Source organism: Peromyscus eremicus, chromosome 2 (assembly GCF_949786415.1).
Source record: "Peromyscus eremicus chromosome 2, PerEre_H2_v1, whole genome shotgun sequence".
In the NCBI taxonomy this organism is placed as follows: domain Eukaryota; kingdom Metazoa; phylum Chordata; class Mammalia; order Rodentia; family Cricetidae; genus Peromyscus; species Peromyscus eremicus.
The window spans coordinates 46,906,609-46,928,362 of NC_081417.1; the positions used below are offsets into that span (position 1 = coordinate 46,906,609).

General features: G+C 41.8%; 1 protein-coding gene across 1 annotated transcript in view; it reads right to left on the reverse strand.

Annotated features, from left to right (window-relative positions):
* The window catches only part of Klhl32 (kelch like family member 32), a 182,929-nt gene that overhangs the window by 122,046 nt on the left and 39,129 nt on the right, over positions 1-21,754 (reverse strand). The window contains exon 3 of the mRNA XM_059254063.1: positions 2,831-2,938. Within this exon, the coding sequence (XP_059110046.1) occupies positions 2,831-2,938 (108 nt within the window). The remainder of the gene's footprint in view (positions 1-2,830; positions 2,939-21,754) is intronic.

Genomic DNA, 21,754 nt, shown 5'->3' on the forward strand with positions numbered 1-21,754 from the left:
TGCTCCAGCCTCAGTATCTCTCTGTGGATACTCTCGAGAATGGGCCTCCGGTCTCGAGAAAGATTAAACCTAAGTCTGGGATAGGTCGGAGGTCTTGCTTTCCTTTCCCTTTTAAAAAAGTCATGATATTTGCTACATGTATTTTTTTTCCATTACTGTGACAAATACCATGACCAAAAGCAACTTGGAAAGGAAAAGGCTTGTTTCATCTTAAAGTTTACAGCCCATCACTGAGGGAAGTCAGGGTAGGAACTCAGCAAAGGATTCTGGAGGTAAGAAATGAAGCAGACCATGAAGGAATGCTGCTTACTGGTTTTCTTGCTCTCTGTGGCTCACTCAATCTGCTTTTTTATACCACCCTGAACCATCTACTCCAGGTGGTACCAGCTGAATGCACTAGCCCTTCCCACGTTAATCAAGAAAGTTCCCCCCACAGAGCAAGCCAAGGAAGGTATTGTGTCAATAAAGGTTCACTCTTCCCAAATGACTTTAGTTTGGGTCAAGTTGATAAAAATTAACCACTACAATTGATCCCTTGTCAACTTGATACAAACACTTATCACTGTTAAATGACTGTTTCCTTTCTTGTTTCTCTCCGAGATCTCATGTTAATATCACAATATAGAACATAGTATAACTTTACAAGTCCCACTTTAAAATTTCAGTCTTTTCACAGTATCCATCTCTTTCTAACTACAAAGTGTCTCAACTACGGGCTCCTGTAAAATAAAAAATAACTTACATACTCACTTCCAAGAGAGAGAAAAAACAAAAGCAGGGAACAGTAACAATTAGATCAAAGCAAAACCAAACTCCAGTAGTGTAACTCCAATCCTGTAGCTCAGTGTCCAAGATCTTGGACTCACTCAGTATCTTCTGGGCTCCAAAGAGCTTGGACAGCTACACCACTCTGGCTCCACCATCCCTAGCACACACATCTGGTCTTATAGGTTCAGGCAGGCTCCACTCCACACCTGCCACTGTCCTTTCTGGTCATCTCAAAGTACTGCCATCTAAGTATGCAGAAGTATGTCACTACAGTTGAGGCTGAACTCTCACCAACGGCCTCCTGGCCTCTCTTCAAGGACTCTGACCCTACCACATAGTGCCAAGCCTCAGTTTCTCTCTGTGAAGTATGGGTTATTGATTTTACATAAGAGACAGACAGATATGACAGTGGTGTTAAGAGATAAATGTACACATGAAATAATTTAGAACTAATACATTAACTTACATATGTAAACCAAAAGCATAAAATACTTTATTTACTAACTTCACTAGAAAAATGTTTGGCAATTCTGTATGATAACTGTCTGCCTTAATTTCTTAAGATATGAAATTTGACTAGGCTAACCCTGAATTTGCATACACCATCCTCTTCCCTCCTTTCTCTCTTTTACTCAATGTATATTGTTTTTGTTTCTTCTGTTTTCATTCTAGATGCCAGATTTGTCTAAACTATTCTAAGACATACATCTCAAACTCTACTGGTTTAAGAAAAAGACTGAACAATATCACACTTAATTTTTTTTTTACATGTTTGAGTATTCTGCCTGCATGTCTGTCTGTGTACCACTTGTATGCCTGACATCCACGGAGGCCGGAAGAAGGCATTGGATACCCTAGAACTAAAGTTATAGATGGTATGAGGATGCTGGGAATTGAAACTGGGTCCTCTGAAAGAGCACCTAGAACTCCTAACTGCTGAACCATCTCTCCAACCCCAAATATCATACATTCTAATAATCATCGAAAGAAAATTCAGAGGAACGGTAAGCCTTCCCACATTCTTCAAGAACCAAATACCACCTTCTCTATGAAATGCAGTGCCGGCAGTCCCTGGTGACCATGTCCACCACTTTCGTGTGTGTGTTCTGCTTCTGCTATAACTCCCAAATCTTCTTGAAGCTTTAATACTGTTGCGCTGGATTGTTTATGTCAACTTGACACAAGCTACAGTCACCTGAAAGGGGGAACCTCAACTGAGAAGACACCCCTCTAAGATCAGGCTGTAGGCAAGCCTGTAGGGCATTTTATTAATTAGTGTTTGATATGAGAAGGCCCAGTCCATTGTGGGAGGTTCTACCCCAGGGTTTGTGGCCCTGAGTTCTACGAGAAAGCTGGATGAGCAAGCCATGGAGAGCAATCCAGTAAGCAGCAGTCCTCCACATTTCTGCCCTATTTGGATTCCAGGTCTGACGGCTTTCTATGATGAACAGTGATATGGAAGAGTGAGGAAAATAAGTACTTTACTCCCCAAGTTGCTTTGGGTCATGGTGTTTCATCACAACAATCTGCCTAATATATAAATTGGAGCCAGGAGTCAGGTATTGCTCTGGCAGACCTGACCTTGTAGTTTTAGCAAGACTGTAGACTGACTTTGGAATTTGGGGCTGGAAAGGCTATCGAGTGTTGAGAGTTTGGTAAGCTGCTCCGTGGGAGCTTGGAAGATAAAAGTATTGAGAGAAATTCAGACAATGGAGGACTGGCTTATGAAGTTTCAGAGTGAAGCAAGGATTCTACTGGGCCACTTGTGTGAAGAATCTGTCCTGTCTGGTCAGCTGATGCTGAAGAATTAGTTATAATTAACAAGAGACCAGAACCACTGAAGTAAGACCTTTGTTTTGCTGTTTCCTAGAAACATTAAAAATCAAATGGTTCTATTCATTTTTCCATTACTTCAGTTATAAAATTAGGTAGATATGAATTTTTTAAACATTAAAATTACCAATATATAAAGTGACTAATTCTCATCCATTGAGGATAATTTCCTTTGATTAGGCACAGTCAATAAGCAAAGATACTCATGTCACATTTGGCACCACCATACCTGTCCTGTGTATGCAAACTCCAGAGCCTGCTTTAAGCCCAGGCTGGTCACACCACGTAAATTCACTTCATCAGCTCCACTTTCCACCATACAAAGACTGAACATTGCCTGAAATGTGGAAAGAAAAAAAAGAAAAGACTGAATTATGGGATCTAAAAAAAATCAAGAGAGAGAAAAAGATAATGTCCTAGGGAAACCAGCAATTAGAGGTTTTCAGTTAAAATATAATTTTGGTTTCTGAAACACTTCCACAAAGCTTCATTTGCACAAGCATCTATCTGATAGCTAAACAGTTACAGTAAAACACACACACACACACACACACACACACACACACACACACCATGTACCTCTCAGCACACTCATCCAGGCAACAACATTCAGGCTCACTGAACTCACTTTCTGTTCTGGGATCAAACTGTTACATGAGGTGCAGCCATATTGAACATTCTGCCCAGTGGATGCTGAGAGTCAAGTCTCTACTGATGTTGTTGTCTTTATGGTCTTGGTTCTGGGTACACATCAAATACTCCTTGATTTTTCTCTGTTTCAGTTACCAACAGTCAGACACAATTTGGCAATTTAGATGTAAAATACCAAACATAAACCATTCACAAGTTTCACATTCTGCACAACAGCATGTTGAAATCTCCGGTCTCCACCGCTTCGCTCACTGTATCCATGTTATATATACTACTCGCCCATTAGTCACCTAGAAGCCATTTCCAATATCAGATCAGTTGGCATGGACACAGACCAGCCTAATGCAGGTTGTAACGTCTCCATCAATAGCTCCACTCCATCACATCATTCAAGCAACTATAGCACCTCACATCTCAAGAAAGGGGACTTCAAAACAATGAAATACATCAAAGGGTGCTATAGGCACATTATTTTTATTATCTAATTTAGCATTAGATATTGTTGTTAAGCTCTTACTATCCCTAACTTAAAGATCAAACTTTTATAATTTGTTTATATGAGAAAAATAAAAGAATGTACAGGATTTAGCACTGTATATGACTTCAAGCATCTGCTTACAGTTATTTGAATATGGTCTCCACAGATAAGGGAGGCCTAATGTATATAAAATGAATGGAGATCTGTACCTGAAAGGGAAATCAGCATATTTATGCCCACCACAGCATCGTTCATAATATCCAATGTATGAAAACAACCTAAAAATTCACGAATTACATATTCACACGCATCTGTGCTAAAGGAAACTATTCAGCCTTTGAATAAAAGGAAATCTCATTTTACACTGCCCAGAGAATATAGTACTAAGAGAAATAAACCAAAGACAGACAACAAAAAAATCTCACTCATAGTAAACCTGGGTGCCGAAGGCAGAATGGTGTTGCCAATGGCTGGGATGAGAAGAAAATAGCCAGATAGGACTCAAAAAATAAAAGGTTTCACAAGGACTGGGATGAGAAGAAAATGGGAAGACAGGACTCAAAAACACAAAGTTTCACTTACCCAAGATGAAAAAGTCCTCAGGATCTGATACACAGCAATGTGACTACAGTTAACAATGATGTATTGTATCACTAAGATTTACCAGAAATTTAAGTAGACTCACCAAAGGGAGCAGGGATAAAGAAATGAAGGGGTGAGAAGAAAAGAAGGGAGTAGAGAGGGGTGGAGAAGAGAGAAGGAAAGAGAATAGTAATAACTTCATGAATCAATAAACGGGTCATTAGCTTCACTGTGACTACTCCTCAATGTGTGAATCTATGAATACTTCATTTTGTACTCTTGCAATGTATGTATACTTTATTTTTCATTAATATCTCAATTAAACTGAAAAGGGAAGGAACCTAATTATTTGCCATCACGTTACTTTCAAGATGGTGGAGAACAGGGCAGAGGGACAGCCTGAGTATGGACTCTTGAACATGAGTTTGGGCAAGCACTTACCATCTCGGTCAGTTTTCTCATCTGAAGAATGGGACTAAAAACTGTATCCATTTTATTGGGGCGGGGGAAGGATAGCTTAGTGATTAAGAGAACTACTACTTCAGATCTTCACCTCTCCCTCAGCGCCTCCAAATACAATGCCCCAGTCTCACCCTTACCTCACAGCAGACAATCTGCTGATGCCTCCCTTCCTCTCTCCCCTGTCTCCAGTGGATCACACAGATCTTCCCTCCAAACTCCCCCACCCTCCACTCACACAGATCATCCCTCCAAACTCCCCCATCCCCCCACTCACACAGATCATCCCTCCAAACTCCCCCACCCCCCCACTCACACAGATCATCCCTCCAAACTCCCCCCACCCCACACTCACACAGATCATCCCTCCAAACTCCCCCATCCCCCCACTCACACAGATCATCCCTCCAAACTCCCCCACCCCACACTCACACAGATCATCCCTCCAAACTCCCCCCACCCCACACTCACACAGATCATCCCTCCAAACTCCCCCCACCCCACACTCACACAGATCATCCCTCCAAACTCCCCCCACCCCACACTCACACAGATCATCCCTCCAAACTCCCCCAACCCCACACTCACACAGATCATCCCTCCAAACTCCCCCACCCCCCCACTGACACAGATCATCCCTCCAAACTTCCCCCACCCCACACTCACACAGATCATCCCTCCAAACTCCCCCCACCCCACACTCACACAGATCATCCCTCCAAACTCCCCCCACCCCACACTCACACAGATCATCCCTCCAAACTCCCCCCACCCCACACTCACACAGATCTTCCCTCCAAACTCCCCCCACCCCACACTCACACAGATCTTCCCTCCAAACTCCCCCCACCCCACACTCACACAGATCTTCCCTCCAAACTCCCCCCACCCCACACTCACACAGATCTTCCCTCCAAACTCCCCCCGCCCCACATTCACACAGATCTTCTCTCCAAATTCCCTCCACCCCACACTCATTACTTTATCCCAGCTCCCAGCTCCAGCAGCCATTCCCTGGGAGCCCTCAGGCCACTCTGGCCAGGGATGTAGGGAGGCTAGCTGTAGATCTTCACATCTGGGTTCCTCCAAACCCAATCTCCCTATCTTATTTATCTCCAGCTGTGTTACAGACCACCTGCAGCAGCCTCCCTCCCCACCCCACTTCTGAGTAGATCACACAGATCTTCCTCTGCAGCCCCCCCACCACCACCACCACTCACTGCTTTTTCCCAGCCCTCAACTCTAACAGGTTTTCTCTGGGAACACATGGGCCACTTTAGCCAGCAAAGCAGCTGGGCTAACTGCAGATCTTCACCTCTTCCTCCATTCCTCCAAGTGCAATCCCCAAGTCTCATCTCAACCTCTGTAGCTAACAAGCTACTGCGCCTCTCCTCACTCTCTGCCCTCATTCCCCAGAGACTAAGCAGACCCTGGTAGAACACTCTGTGTTCCTCCTTCCTGTGAACTCACTCAGCCACCTCAATCTAGCAAATCCTCATTCCTAAGTGAAAGCTTCCATTACCTAGAAACACATTTTACCTGGAACCCACATGGACATACCTATCAGGATCCCAGAAGAATACTCCTACTATACAACACACAGCCATCACACTCTCCTAAAAAAACAAAGAGGAAACAGAAACCAAGAAACAAAACACTCCGCTAACAATGACAGATAACAGCACCTAGAATTACCATCTTCTCAAATCCACATGCCTAGACATCAGCATAAAAACACAATCAATAAAGCCAGGACAATATGTCTTTACTAGAGCCCAGCAACCTGATCTCAGCAGGCCCTAAGTATGGCAACAGAGCTGAAGCAGGAGACAAAGACCATAATCAGCCTTCAAGAGAATGATAGAGGTCCTTAACGAGGAAAAGAATAAATCTCTTAGGGAAATCTATGAAAATACAAACAGTGGAAGGAAACCAATAAAACCACTTAAGGCCTCAAAGTAGAAATAGACTCAATAAAGAAAACCCAAACTGAGGGGAATCTGGAAATGAAAAATTTAGTAACTTGAACAGGAAACTCAGAGTCCAGCTTCACCAGCAGAATACAATAAATGGAAGAGAGAACCTCAAGTATTGAAGACATGATAGAAGAAGTGGATACCTCAGCCAAAGAAAATGTTAAATCTAAAAAACTCTCAGCACAAAACATCCAGGAAATCTGGGACACTATGAAAAGACCAAATCTAAGAATAATAGGAATAGAGGAAGGAGAAGAAACACAGGTCAAAGGCACAGAAAATATTTTCAACAAAATCCTAGAAGAAAATTTCCCTAACCTAAAGAAGGTATAAGAAGCATACAAAACACCAAATAGACTGTACCAGAACAAAAGATTCCCTTAGCACATAATAATTCAAACCCTAAACATATAGAACAAAGAATATTAAAATCTGCAAGGGAAAAGGCCAAATATCATATAAAGGCAGACTTACTAGAGTACTACCTGACTTCTCAATGGAGACTCTAAAAGCCAGCAGGGCCTGGACAAATTCACTGCAGACTCTAAGAGACTACAAATGCCAACCCACACTACTACACCTACCAAAACTTTCAATCACCATAAATGAAGAAAATAAGACATTCCATGATAAAAACTAAATTTAACCAATGGTTAGTTTAAAATCTAGCCCTACAAAAGGCACTAGAAGGAAAAACTCTAATCTAAAGAGTTTAACCACATCTAAGAAAACATAAGGAATAAATAATCTCAGACCAGAAGGGAGACACACACACACACACACACACACACACACACACACACACCACCACCACCACCACCACCACCACCAACAACAACAACAACAATAACAACAAAAACAACAACAAAAAGGAATGAACAAATAATGCTCATTGGTAACTCTCAACACCAATGGTCTCAATTCCCCAATAAAAAGAAACAGACTAACAGAATGGATGTGAAAATGGGATCCATTCTTCTTTTGCATCCAAGGAAGAGATCTAAACTTCAAGAATAGACATCACCTCATGGTAAAAGGCTGGAAAAGGGTATTCCAAGCTAATAAACCTAAGAAGCAAGCTGGTGTAACCATCTTAATATCTAACAAAATAGACTTCAAACAAAATCTAATCAGAAGAGGTAGGGAAGGACACTACACACTCACCAAAGGAAAAATCCATCATGAGGACATTGCAATTCTTAACATCTAAGCCCCAACCACAAGGGCACCAAGTTTATAAAAGAAACAAGACTACTGTTTAAATCACATATTGACCCTCACACAATACCTGACTCACATCAATAGACAATCATCCAGGCAAAAGCTAAACAGAAAAATGCTTAAGCTAGCTGATGTTATAGGCCAAATGGGCCTAACAGATATTTACAGAACATTTCACCCAAATATAAGAGAAGATAACTTGTCAGCATTTCATGGAACTTTCATCAAAACTGACCATGTACTAGGACACAAAGCAAGTCTAAACAGCATGAAATAACACCATGCTGACCACCATGAATTAAAGCTGAATATCAACAACAACAGAATCAACTCAACAGAAAGCTTACAAACTTGTGGAAACTGAACACTAATAGGTCACGAAAGAACTCAAAGACTTTCTAGAATTGAGAAAAATAAATGCACAACATACCCAAACTTATGAAACAAAATGAAGGTGGTTCCATAAGAGGAAAGGAAAGTTAATAGCACTAAGTGACTATATCTTAAAAAAAATGGAGACATCTTGTGCTGACAACTTAATAGCATACCTAAAACCTCTAGAACAGTGGTTCTCAACCTTCCTAATGAATTGACCCTTTAATACAGTTCCTCAGGTTGTGGTGACCCCCAACCATAAAATTGTTTTCATTGTTACTTCATAACTGTAATTTTGCTGCTGATATGAACTGTAATATAAATATCTATGTTTTAGGAGACCCCTGTGAATAGAGGTTGTTCAACCTACAAAGGGGTTATGACCCACAGGTTGAGAACTACTGTTCTAAACACATATAATCAAAGCTCATATGAACTCACATAGAGTGAGTCAGCATGCAAAGGGCCGTCCCGAGGCTGTGCCAGGTTCCTTGCTTATATTTTATGACTCTTAGTTTAGTGTTTTCATGGGATTTCTGAGTGTGCAAACAAGTGGGTCTCTGTTTCCTCCGTTTGTTTTGTCCAATTCCAACATGTTAGTTTTTGTGTTATCTTATTTTATTATTATCCCTTAGAAGCCTGTTGGTTTTTTAAGTGAGAGATAGAGAGGGAGTGGATCCAGATGGGAGGGGAGGTGTGGAGGAACTAGAAGGAGTAGAGGGAGGGGAAACCATAATCAGGATATATTATATAAGAAAAATATCTATTTTCAACAAAAGAGAAAAAGTTAAAAAAATGAAAAAGAACATAGTGTTATTGCAGAGTACCTGAATTCAGTACCCAGTACCCAATCAATCATTTGATTGGTTGCCTATAACTTTAGCCAGCAGATCAGATACCTTCTTGTAGCCCCCATTGTTGTTGGGGTTTTTTGGCTCTTTTTTTTTTCTTTTTTGGAGTGGGGGCACCATCCAGCTCCCAAATAAATCACACACGGAGGCTTATTCTTAATTAGGAATGCGCAGCCTTAGCTTGGCTTAGTTTCTAGCCAGCTTTCCTAAACTATCCAGTCTACTTTTTGTCTCTGGACTTTTCCCATTCTCTTAGTTCTGTATCTTACTCTTACTCTGTGGCTTGCTGTGTGGCTGTGTGGCTAGGTGGCTGGGTGGCTGGTCCCTGGAGTTTTCCTCCTTCTCTGGCTCCTAGATCTCAGCTCTCTCCTTCCAGCTTTCTCCTTCTATAAATATATTCTATGCCTGCCAGCCCCGCCTATCCTTTCTCCTGCCTTGCTATTGGCTGATTCTTTATTAGACCAACAGGTGTTTTACACAGGCCCAGTAACACAGCTTCACAGAGTTAAACAAATGCAACATAAACAAAAGTAACACACCTTAAAATAATATTCTACTACACTCCACAGACACCTGCACTCATGTGTACACACACATACACAAATAATAATAATAATGACAATAATAACTTGAATTGTATTCGTTTTAGTGAACTTGATGACTACAAGCATATAAACCACTCAGAATACTGCCATAAATACGCAAGTTCTTAGTAAAATTTATACCTTGTAATAACAAAGCAATATCAAGTTCTTTTCTATATTTTCTAGAGAAAATAATACAACAGGAGAATACTGGAAACTCAGTGCTGCTATAGATTAAAAACAAACAAACAATAAACAACCTAACAGAGATATCTTTAGAGTTTATAGATTTGGTTATGTATTTGAAGAAGATAGTCTGACATTCTGTCTTAGTTAGGGTTCCTATTGCTGTGATGAAACATCGTGACCAAAAGTAACTTGGGGAGGAAAGGCTTTATTCAGCATACACTTCCACATCAAAGAGAGTCAGGCCTGGGAGTCAAACAAGGCAGGAACCTGGATGCAGGAGCTGATGCAGAGGCCATGGAGGGGAGCTGCTTACTGGCTTACTCCTCATGGCTTGCTCAGCCTGCTTTCTTATGGAACTCAGGACCACCAGCTCAGGGATGATCCCATTCACAATGGACTGATCCCTACCCCAACAGTTACCAATTAAGAAAATGTATCCTATGGAGGCATTTTTCCCAATTGAGGTTCCATCCTTTTCAGATAACTCTAGCTTGTGCCAAGCTGAAGTAAAACTAGCCAGCACACCCAATAAATAATAGAAATTGTTATTATAACTCAGACAGATTGATCTTTTCTCCCATGTGACTCCCTTTCCTTTTAACTGAATCAAGAGGTGATAAATAATGCTTCTACCCCTCACCAAGCACACTTTTAAAATTTCTGCACTGGCTGTAAACCTTCATTTTTGCAACATTCCCCTATGGAATGACCCCATGGAATTACCACTTTGATACCCTACCACCGCATTTAGAAATGTAATATTATTTCTACTCTAGCATCACATCATATGATCTTCGAAGTTCAGGGCCAGCTGTGGTAGCAGAAAATCAAGACTTGGGAGGTAGAGGCAGTAACATCCCTTAGAACTCAAGGCAAGTCTTGGTCTCCCACAAACTCAAGACAAGAGGAAGTAATTTAATGTTACAAATGTCATATTTAACAAATTAAAAAATAAAATGACATGACTTCTAAATCAAGGTCAACGTTTCAAGTTTAATAGATTTAGAAAGCACTCCAATCAGGGAAAACATCGTCAGATACCACTAACAAGAGGAAAAACATGCTGCTGGACCCAGAGAAACCTCAGCTGCCCAGACTAGCTGAGCTTGTGAAACAGTGTCTACAGACCGGCTAGGGCCCATCATGAGAAGAAAGGTTCTATAATTCAGGGCTGATGTTCTTGAAAAGGTAAAGTGCAGTGTGTGTGAAGCCAGGTCCTGTGTCTTCCCTACTGTGACCCCTTTACAGTGGAGACTAACATTGTGGCCTCCAATAAACACAGGTAAAGAATGAACAAACTGAGGTGTTTCTCAAAGGCTACACACAAACGATCGACTGTTATAGTGCTGAAAGCAAGGAGAATTTGTCCTATGAAAACATGTCTACATGTTAGATATGGAGATGTAAAAATTGTACTTGTTAGAAAGAACATCTACCATAAGCTAAACACTTCAAGCAAGTTCAGAGCTAGACATTTAGAGACAAAACACACACACAAAAACATATGGCCACAACATTCTGCCAATGCCTGGGAGACTGTTCTGCTGAGAAGTATGAAAACACAGCTCAGACTCTTGTTTGGTTCACGCTGTCTTGTGTCGGGCAGAGCCTTGGCTAGGCTGAGATTTACAGTCTTCACAGCTTACTCTTGGCTGGTAATGTGCTGCCACAGCCACAAATCTTTCTAATTGAAAACCCATTTTTGTGGAAATGCGGTCAACTTGCAGTGCCTACCACAGAGGAAGCTGCGGATTTACGATGCATTATTCTTTCTTTATTCACATGGAAATGACACAAATTGAGTTCTAAAATCACGGTCCATGAATTAAGCTGGCCTGGATCATGCTGGTCCTCATTCAGTCACAAGATGAACTGCAACCACACCAAAGTGAGTACCGAAGGCCTCAAGACTGATAGAAACTGACATCTTCACTGATTAGTAAGATGCCAGGTGACAGGTATGCTGATACACTATCCCCAAAGATGCTCAAATAGGATGGTTTTTACCTGGTAAACCCTGCAGCTTTATTGTTCACATAATATATGGGCAAGACATTAGCAATCTAAATAATCTCACGGGCAAAATAAACTTCAGTGGGGACACATTCGTACCTTGCCTTTCATGATTGAAAGTAAACAGCACTATTTCAGAAAGTCATTAAAAAGAGGACCTTTTGATAACTACAGCAGATCTAGTCTGGGCCGCTGTATCTTCCATATGACTTCTGAGTCAACAAAGATTATACATTTTGCTCAATTTAATGCTGTGGTCATAGTTTATTGCATATTGATTACAGCACATGTACAGAATGTGTAGCAAACCTCAGTGAATGAGACCATTCACTTAATTGTAACAGTGTCTTTTCCTTCTATAGAGAAGGTGAGGACCCTGATCACAGCTGTTCTGGACTACTTACTTCTTTTATCTCTCAAATGTAGTGACCCATCACTGCCTAAGAGAGTGGGGATGTTTGGTGGGAAGACTTTTTTCCCTGCATTACATTTATAACCATTTTAAGTTTTCTCCAAACCATAAAGTCATGCTCCAAGAGAACAGGACACTATAGGAAAACTAAAACAGTAAAATCAAAATGCCATAAGTATCCTTTATAAGCTGTTATGGAAATACCAATTTCCTCGGACCTCAACTATACAGAGTAAAGAAAAATCATATGGAGACTGCTACAGAAAATCATAGCTGAAAAATGCAGAAAACAAGTGACCATGTGGTGTCCCACCCTGACTGACATGTCTACGACACAACCACAGCACCTAAGGCTCAGGGATCATAGGAGAAGATGGAGTGGAAAGACTGTGAGAGCCAGAGGCACAGGAAGTTTTCTGTGAGACTGTATCTCTGAGGAATGTCAGAGAAGCTATAGCCAGGAAGTCTCATCAACATAGCTGCCTAAACATGACTTGAATAATGACAACGGATGTGCTAACATGGAAGGGGGAAATCTCACAGTGTCCCCAACCCTAGACAAAGAACTATAAGACAACTAAGGAATGATAAGAATGGGGGAAACAGTCTCTCCTAGGGAAGATCCCCCATCGGTTAACCAGTACCGAGTGGTCAGCCCTGAAGTCATATACATACAAGTAACATTAGATGGTCTGAAGAGGTTGTATTTACACATTTAGGAAAATACATATAGCGACAGTTAAAGTAAAAGAGATTATGATTTTGAGAGAGAGCAAGGGGGCACACGGGAAGGGTTGGAGCAAAACGGAGAGGGAAAACTATATAATTATATTTTAATTTCAAAAAAGAAAAATTATTTAAATAATTCAAAAAAGAAAACATCTTACAAGTTAAAAATCATGCCACACACAGGTTTTCTTAACACCTTCAAACATATTGCTTATTGTGATGTAGAGCCTGCATGCATTTGGAAAGCAGGTATAAGAGAAGACATTTCTGAAAGATCAATAACATCCTAAAGGTTGAAAACTAGAGACTAATTGGAGCAAGTGAGCAAACACAATAGAGGATTCTATACTGAAGAACATAGACAGGAATCCAGGGGAAACCTAAAACAGAGAAGAGGCTTATACATGACCATCAGAGCTGTTCTGAGTGTGGTTAGGAATGATAGCAAAACCAACTTCTCTCTAATAAGTGGATTTCTTACATTCTTTTGTGTGTTACCTGCTGGGTGTTTTCTTCTCACTGATGAGCTAGCCTACATTGGGATTGAACTCCAGATCCTCCTGCTCCGGGCTTCAGGCAAATTACTAAGCCCAGCTAGAATCTAAAATCCAGAGGCTGGAGAGATGGGCTCAGCAGTTGAGTGTTGCTTGCTCTTTCAGAAGACCAAGGTTCAGTTCCAACATCTACAACGTGGCTCGCCACCATCTGTAATTCCAGTCCCAGAGACTGACCTCCATGGGCACTGCATGCAAGTGGTACACAGACATACATATAGGCAAAACACCCATATACATAATTTTTTAAAACATAATAGATACTTCAGAGGCTGCTGGTTTTTACTATTTCAGATGTGGTCTCTGAACTACTGGCATTGGTGTCACCAATGAACCTGTTAAAAGTGCAGAATCCTGGGTCCCACCCCGTACTCAGTGAATGGGAAGTTATGTTTTAATGACAGTTCTAGATAGACCCCCTCACACATGAGTGTTTGAGAAGCACAGGTACAGCCAATCCCCTACCCCTTCATCACTTCTTGCATGTCTGGATAAAATTTCAAGTTTTGAGATGCCTGATGACCTTGCTGGAGAAGCATTTGTAAAACCTCAAGGATATCAGTTATAATTGCTGTGTTGATAGCTTTCTCCCACAGTATCAGTACATTTACAGTCACTTCTGCTGATTAACCCTTCAGATGTCGACTGATAGTTTGTAGGCCTCCCCCGGGTGGGGGGGAAACCCAGCTAACTCTGAATTCTGAATCATCCTAGAAATTCTGTTGCCCAAATTTTAGCAAGTCAAACTTCTCCCCAGATGCAGAGGGGCTGAGGAAAAAAGACTTCTGAAGAAATGGAAGTTATTGAGAGAAGAAGAAGGAGGAGAAGGAGGAGGAGGAAGAGGAAGAGGAGGAGGAGGAGGAGGAGGAGGAGGAGGAGGAGGAGGAGGAGGAGGAGGAGGAGAAGGCGGAGGTGGAGGCAGCAGAGACGGAGAAGAAGAAAGGAGATGGAGAAGGAGAAGAAGAAAAAGAAGAAAGAGAGAGAAAAACAGCACAATTTCAGCTGTTTTTTGAAAGAGTGATCATCCTGTGATCTTGAATGGGATAGAGATCAAAGCCTTCAGGCAAACACTTCCCCCTACCACTTTCCCCCCAGTCCTGTGGGTTGATTTTCTCTGGTCGATTTCCTTCTTTTTATATTTTCCTGAAGAGGAATTTCAAGGGGTTGCCTCAGAGCTGCTTTCACACAAACCACTCAAAATATAACTGAAACTCAAAACAGAAAATCTTGAAACAGTTACAGCTTGCTTTGAAAAATGGCAAGGAGTTTCTTGTCTGTCCAATCTGATAACAGGAATGGCTTCCTGGAGTCCAGCTTGAGGACTGAGACCACATCCAGCTTGCATGCTTATGGTTCGCATGTAGCCATGAGATCTATAATTCAAATAGCCAAGGACCACAAGCAGGCAAGCACTACAACAAAGCTTTGCCCAAGAAATCACAATGCCACCCACAAAAATTCAGTGTGATTTTTACAGAAAACTTTTTAGAAGGATTTTGAAGGATAACAATGTGGACTGAAGTCAATTACAACTTTGTATTCTCCTCTCTTAGAGCCCAATACAAAGCAACACACAACACCTGTAATACCAGCACTGGAGAAGCAGAAGCAGGCCAGACTGCGTGGAGAGAAGAACTAAGTGTTATGTGTTATGCTTGCCTAACATGAGGAAGGCTTTGGGTCCTATCTCCATCACCACAAAAACAAATCCCATGGAAGCAAAAGATTTAGCCTAAACTTTAACCTAAAATGTTCAGCGCCCTCTTATTTTCTCTTTCCTCACACTCAACCATTGTGATGGCTATTCTTGGTTCTCATGACTACATCTGGAACTAACTAAAACCCAAGCGGCTGGGTAAACTTGTGAGGAATTTTTCATAAATAAAACATTTGAAGTGGGAAGACCCACTTTTAATTCAGATCTTTTGAGATAGAAAGATACACCTTTAATCCAATCATTTGAGGAGAGAACGTCCACCTTTAATCTGGGCTATGCCTTCTGCTAGCAGCCCATAGAAAGGACATGAAAAAATGAATATTCTCTCTTTGCCCATTTATTCTTGTACTCATTGGCAAGTCCGTTCCTTCCCTGGCATTAGAGTCCACTTCTTTAGGATTCTGGCATATACTGAAGACCAGCTGAGACAACTACTGAATTCTTGGGCCTTTTTGTTGGTAGACAGCCATTGTTGGACTAGCTGGACCACAGCCTGTAAGCCATTCCAATAAACCCTTTTTATACATATAAAGTGGTTCTAGAGTAGCAGAAGTAATAAGGATGGATTTTTAAAATATCTGGAAAAGGCTTTCCAATTTGTGAACACCTACAGTTACTGAAGTCTTTCCTAGCTTGGAGAATAACAAAAGCCCATGGTGTGAACTATTTTACAAACTCAAGGAGAAAAATGTATTTGATTTTTCTGATTCACTAACTGTGAGAGGCAATGGAACTGGTGACTCTGTATATAAAACTTTTGACGATTTGTGGAAAAAAGGATGATGCTGGTTAGTTGCTCCTAGCATCTCTGGATAAACTGGCAATTGAAAAGAATGAGCTCCATAATAAAATTGACCAACTTCTAGCATCTCAGCATACAATGAAGAACAACAAAGAACTTAGTGATAAAATTGACCAGCTCCAGATGGACAACACAGTCTAAAGGGTTCTAAGTATGCCCTGGAAGAAAATCTTCTCTCCAGCAGCCACAGAGCTCAAGTTGTAGAAAATCAAACCAAAGGCTGATCATTATAAGGTTGGCTGAGCTACAGCGAAAATCAAGTCCCAGCCTTGGAGGGTGCTGACAGTTAAGGAAAAGCACTAACTGTTAAAGAATGGGATCCTGTAACTTGGGATGGGGATGTGTGGGAGGACCCTATTGAAGCTGAAAACATTGACCGCCCCTCAGATTCTCAAGAGTTTTTCTCACATGAGGAAGGCATCTCTCCACCCTCAGCAGAAGATGTACTCACATCCCTAATCCCTGAAATATTCCTTTTCTCTGGCTTTGACTGAGGAAGTTGATCCTTCATTGCCTGCTACCTGCAGTGACTTTCTCTGAAGGAGATGCCAGCCAAGACAATAGTGTTGTGCCTCAGGGCCCACCAATAGAAGCCTGTAGACCTATAACCAGAATTAAGACAAAAGGATCCTAGAGGGGAGGTAGAAAGTGTAGTCCATGACGATGTGTGCTACACTACTGAAGAGTTTTCTAACTCATTCCAGCAAAAGTCTGGGGAATATGTGTGGGAGTGGATTTTAAGGGTGTGGGATAATGGTGGAAGGAACACAAAACAGGATCAGGCAGAGGTTATTGATATGGGCCCTCTTAGCAGAGATTATAGGTTTGATATGGAAGTTGTCAAAAGTTTGCTTAAATGATCTGCTGAAGCATTTGTTAAAAGATAACATAATGAAAAGGAGTTGCCGATGCCTGGTATCCCTTGACTTAGTGTTGACGAAAGGATTTTCAAGGCTCAGGAAAATTTCAATGCTAGATCGAGTATGTCATGTAAACCTTATCCTCAATAGTGGGAAGCATGCTCTTCACTAATTCTATAAGATGCAAAGTGGTAAGAGGGACACCAGCACATTTGACGAGCTTTTTTGTCACCCTTTTCCTGGTATCAGACCTTAGGGCTGGAGACACTGCTGCTCAGTCTGGATGAATTATATATAATGCGTTTAACTGTGCTCCAAGGTAGCAGGAGCCAGGTGGCATCCCTGAATTGCCAAAGGCAAGGTGATCATAGTTATGATCAAAACAATGTCCATAATGGACTAACCCATAATTTGGCAGCACAGACAAGTAATTTTTATGGTGCCATGTTTCTTATGGTACTTTGTTCCAGGAATGAAATCGATAAGAAGCCTATTGAATTTAAGTTTGATCTGTATAAGCAGAAAAATTCGCAACGGAAAGCAAGGTTCCATTGGATCATGGAAAAGGGCATTGAGAAAATACCTACGAGTTCTACTGTTAGCCTTTCTCCAGTCATTCTGCAAAGGGACCTACAGCTTTTTACAAGGGATTGTACACAGAAAGAAAGGAAACAGTCAGACTTCCTGGGGTCTGTTGGGTACTTGTTCTAACTGATGCTGATTCTAAGAGATCCCAAGAAATATTGTGATCCTCCAAATGAAGAAAGAGTTTACGGGGTCAGGCAATTAATGGATTTTTGGCTGATATCTGACAGGATATCTAGTGGACCTGAATGTATAATTGGAAAAGATACACTTAGAAGTTGGCAGAATTCCCACATTGGTTGCTTGACCTGTGGAGTGAGGGCTATCATGGTTGGAAATGCTCAATAGAAGCCTTTAGAGTTGTTCTGACAGGGAAAAGAGTGAGTCGAAACCAGTATCACATCCCTAGAGGAACTTAGGAAATTAGTGCCACTATCAAGGACTTGAAAGATGCAGGGCTGGTGTTCTGAATACATCTCCCTTTAACTCTCCTATGTAGTAGTACAGAGGACAGATGGATCGTGGAAAATGACAGCTGACTATTAAAACCTCAATCAAGTAGTGACTCCACTTGCAGCTACTATACCAGATGTGGTATAGTATACCACAAGTACAGTATACTTGAGCCGATTAGCACATTTCCTGGTACATGGAATGATGCTACTGATCTAGTAAATGCCTTTTACCCACTACCTGTCAATAAAGACCTCCAGAAGAAGCTTGCTTTCAGTTGGCAAGGGCAGGAGTACACCTTTACATTTGATCTCAAAGATATAACAACTCTCTACCCCTGTGTCATAACTTAATTAAAGGGGATCTTTATCTTCTATCTCTTCCACAAAATGTCACATTGGTCCACTATACTGACGACACTATGCTGACTGAATAAACTGAAGAGGTAGCAACCACTTTGGGCTTGCTGGTAACACACATGTGCATCAGAGATGGGAAATAAATACAACCAAATTTGGAGGGCCTTCTACCTCGGTGAAATTCAGAGATATTCGTTCTAAGGTGAAGGATAAATTATTACATCTAGCCCCTCTCACCACCAATAAAGAAGCCCAAAATTCAACGGACCTATACAGATTCTGGAGACAGTACATTCCCCACTTTGGGTGTGTCACTCCAACCCATACACCAAGTGACTTGGAAAGCTGCTGGATTTGTAGAGCCCAGAACAGGTGCAGGCTGCTGTGCCACATGGACTGTATGATCCAGCAAACTTGCTTGTACTTGAGGTGTCAGCAGCAAACAGGGATGCTATTTGGAATCTTTGGCAGACCCCTATAGGTGAATCACAGAAAGGACCTTTGGTATTTTGGAGCAAGGTTCTATCATTATTATCTGCAAACAACTATTCTCCCTCTGAGAAACAGCTCTTGGCTTGCTATTTCCTGAGCCTTAATGGAAACAGAATGTTTGACAATGGGCCACAAAGCAACCATGTGACCTGAGCTGCCCATCATGAGCTGACTGTTATCCGATCCATCAAGTCATAAAGCAATATATCATCAAATGGAAGTTGTATATATGTGACTGTGTCCGAGCAGGTCCTTAAGGCACAAGTAAGTTACTTGAAGAATTTGCCCAAATGCCTATGATTTCTACTCTCATTATAATACCATATGCTGCCAAGAATGCATGTATAGCCTCATGGGGTGTGTCCTAAGATTGGTGCAGAAGATTAAGGCCTAGTTTACTAATAGTTTTGAATATTATACAGGCACCACCAAGAAGTGAACAACTGGGACAACCCTGAAGGACACTGGTGAAGGGAAATCTTCACAGGGGGCAGAACTTCAGAAAGTTCTGGTCACATGGTCACACATTTTGTTTGGAAGGAAAAAATGGCCAGATGTGCAACTGTTCACTGATTCATGGGCTGTAGCCAGTGGATTAGCTGGATGGTCAGGGATGTGGAAAGAGCATGATTAGAAAGCTGGTGAGAAAGGAAGAAGTGTGTGGATAGATCTCTGCAAATGGGAAAAGGATGAGAAGATACTTGTGTCCCGTGCAAATGCTCATCAAAGTATGACTTCAGCTGAGGAAGAGTTCAATAATCAAGTAGATAGGATGACCCATGGTGTGGACAGTCAATCTTTCCCCCCAATCATCCCCGTCATTGCCCAAAGGGCTTATGAATAAAGTGGCAGGATGGAGGCTATTAATGGACTCGACAACATGGACTTCCACTCACCAAGGCCGACCTGGCTACAGCTGCTGCTGAGTGCCAGATCTGCCGAGAGCAGAAACCAACACTGAGCACCAGATATGGCACCATTCCTCAGGGTGACCAGAAAACAACCTGGTGGCAGGTTGATTACGTTGGACCACTTCCTCTGTGGAAAGGACAATGGTTTGTCCTTACTAAAGTATATCCACACAGTATTGCTTCTGACCCAGGAACTCACTTCATGGCCAGAGAACTGAGACAGTAGGCCCACAATCATGGAATACATTGGTCTTACCATGTTCCTCACCATACTGAAGCAGCTGGCCTGATAGAAAGATAAAATGGCCTTTGGAGACACAGTTACAGCACCAATAAGGTGGCAGCAGCCTCGGGGGCTGGGTCAGGGTTCCAGAAAGCAGTATATGCTTTGAATCAGAATCCAATATATGGTACAGTTTCTCACGTAGCCAGGATCCACAGGTCCATGAATTAAGGGTGGAAAAGGGAACAGTTCCACTCACTATCATCCCTAGTGACCCACTAGGAAAATTTTTGCTTCCTGTTCCCATAACCTTAAGTTCTGCTGACTTAGAAGTCTTGGTTCCAGAGGGGGAGTGCTCCTGCCAGGGGCCACAACAAACATCTCATTGAACTGGAAGCTCAGACTTCTTGGCCACTTTGGGCTTCTGACACCCTTAAGCCAACAGGCTAAGAAAGGAATAACAGTGTTAGGAGGGATGATTGATCCACATTACCAAGGGGAAATTGGGTTGCCTCTTCACATGAAGTTACCTTCATATGGTAACTTGAAAGATTATGTGTGAAGTACAGGAGATTCTTTAGGATGTTTCTTGTTGCTACCAAGTTCTAAAGTCAATGGGAAACTACAACAGCCTAATCCAGGCAGGATGACAAACGGCATAGACCTGCCAAGAAGAAGGTGTGGGTCACTTCTCCAGGAAAGGAGCCAAGACCTGCTGAGAGTGGAGGAAATACAGAATGGGTAGTAGAGGATGGTAGTTATAAATACTAGTTAAGGCCATGTGACCAGTTACAGAAACAGGGTTATAGCTGGCATTCATGTTTCTGACCATAGAATGAACCCCCATGCTCATGGATTAACATAGTAAAAATGGTCATCCTCCCAAAGCTATCTACAGATTCAAGGAAATTGTCATCAAATTTCAACACAGTTCTTCACAGATCTTGAAAGGACAAATTTCACTTTCTTTTGGAAACACATATGCACAGCAAGACAGAATAGTTAAAACAATCTTGAATATTAAAAGAACCGCTGGAGGTATCACCATCCCTGATTTCAAGTCGTACTACAAAGCTATAGTTAAAAAACCAAAACACATCATGGTATTGTCACAAGACGAAATGCCAATGGAACTGAAGACCAAGATATAAATCTACATACCTATGGACACCTGAAAGTGATATCTTGATAGAGGGAGACATCATGGGGACAGGGAGAAACCTGGTGCTAGGGAAGTTCCCAGGAATCCACAAGGATGACGCCAGCTTAGACTACTAGCAATAGTGGAAAGGGTATCTGAGCTGGCCTACCCCAGTAATCAGATTGGTGAATACCCTAACTGTCATCATAGAACCTTCATCCAGTAACTGATGGAAACAGATACAGAGATCCATAGCCAAACACCAGGTCGAGCTCCAGGAGTCCAGTCGAGGAGAAGGAAGAGGGATTCTATGAGCAAGTGACATCAAGATTGTGATGGATAAATCTACAGAAACAACTGAACCAAGCTAGTGGGAACTCACAAACTTTAGACCAGTGGCTGTGGGGCCTTCATGGGCCTGGACTAGGTCCTCTGGATAAGTGAGACAAGACAGTTGTGTAGCTTTGTCTGTTTAAGGGGCCCCTGGCAGTGGGATCAGGATCTACCCCTGGTGCATGAGCTGGCTTTTTGGAGCC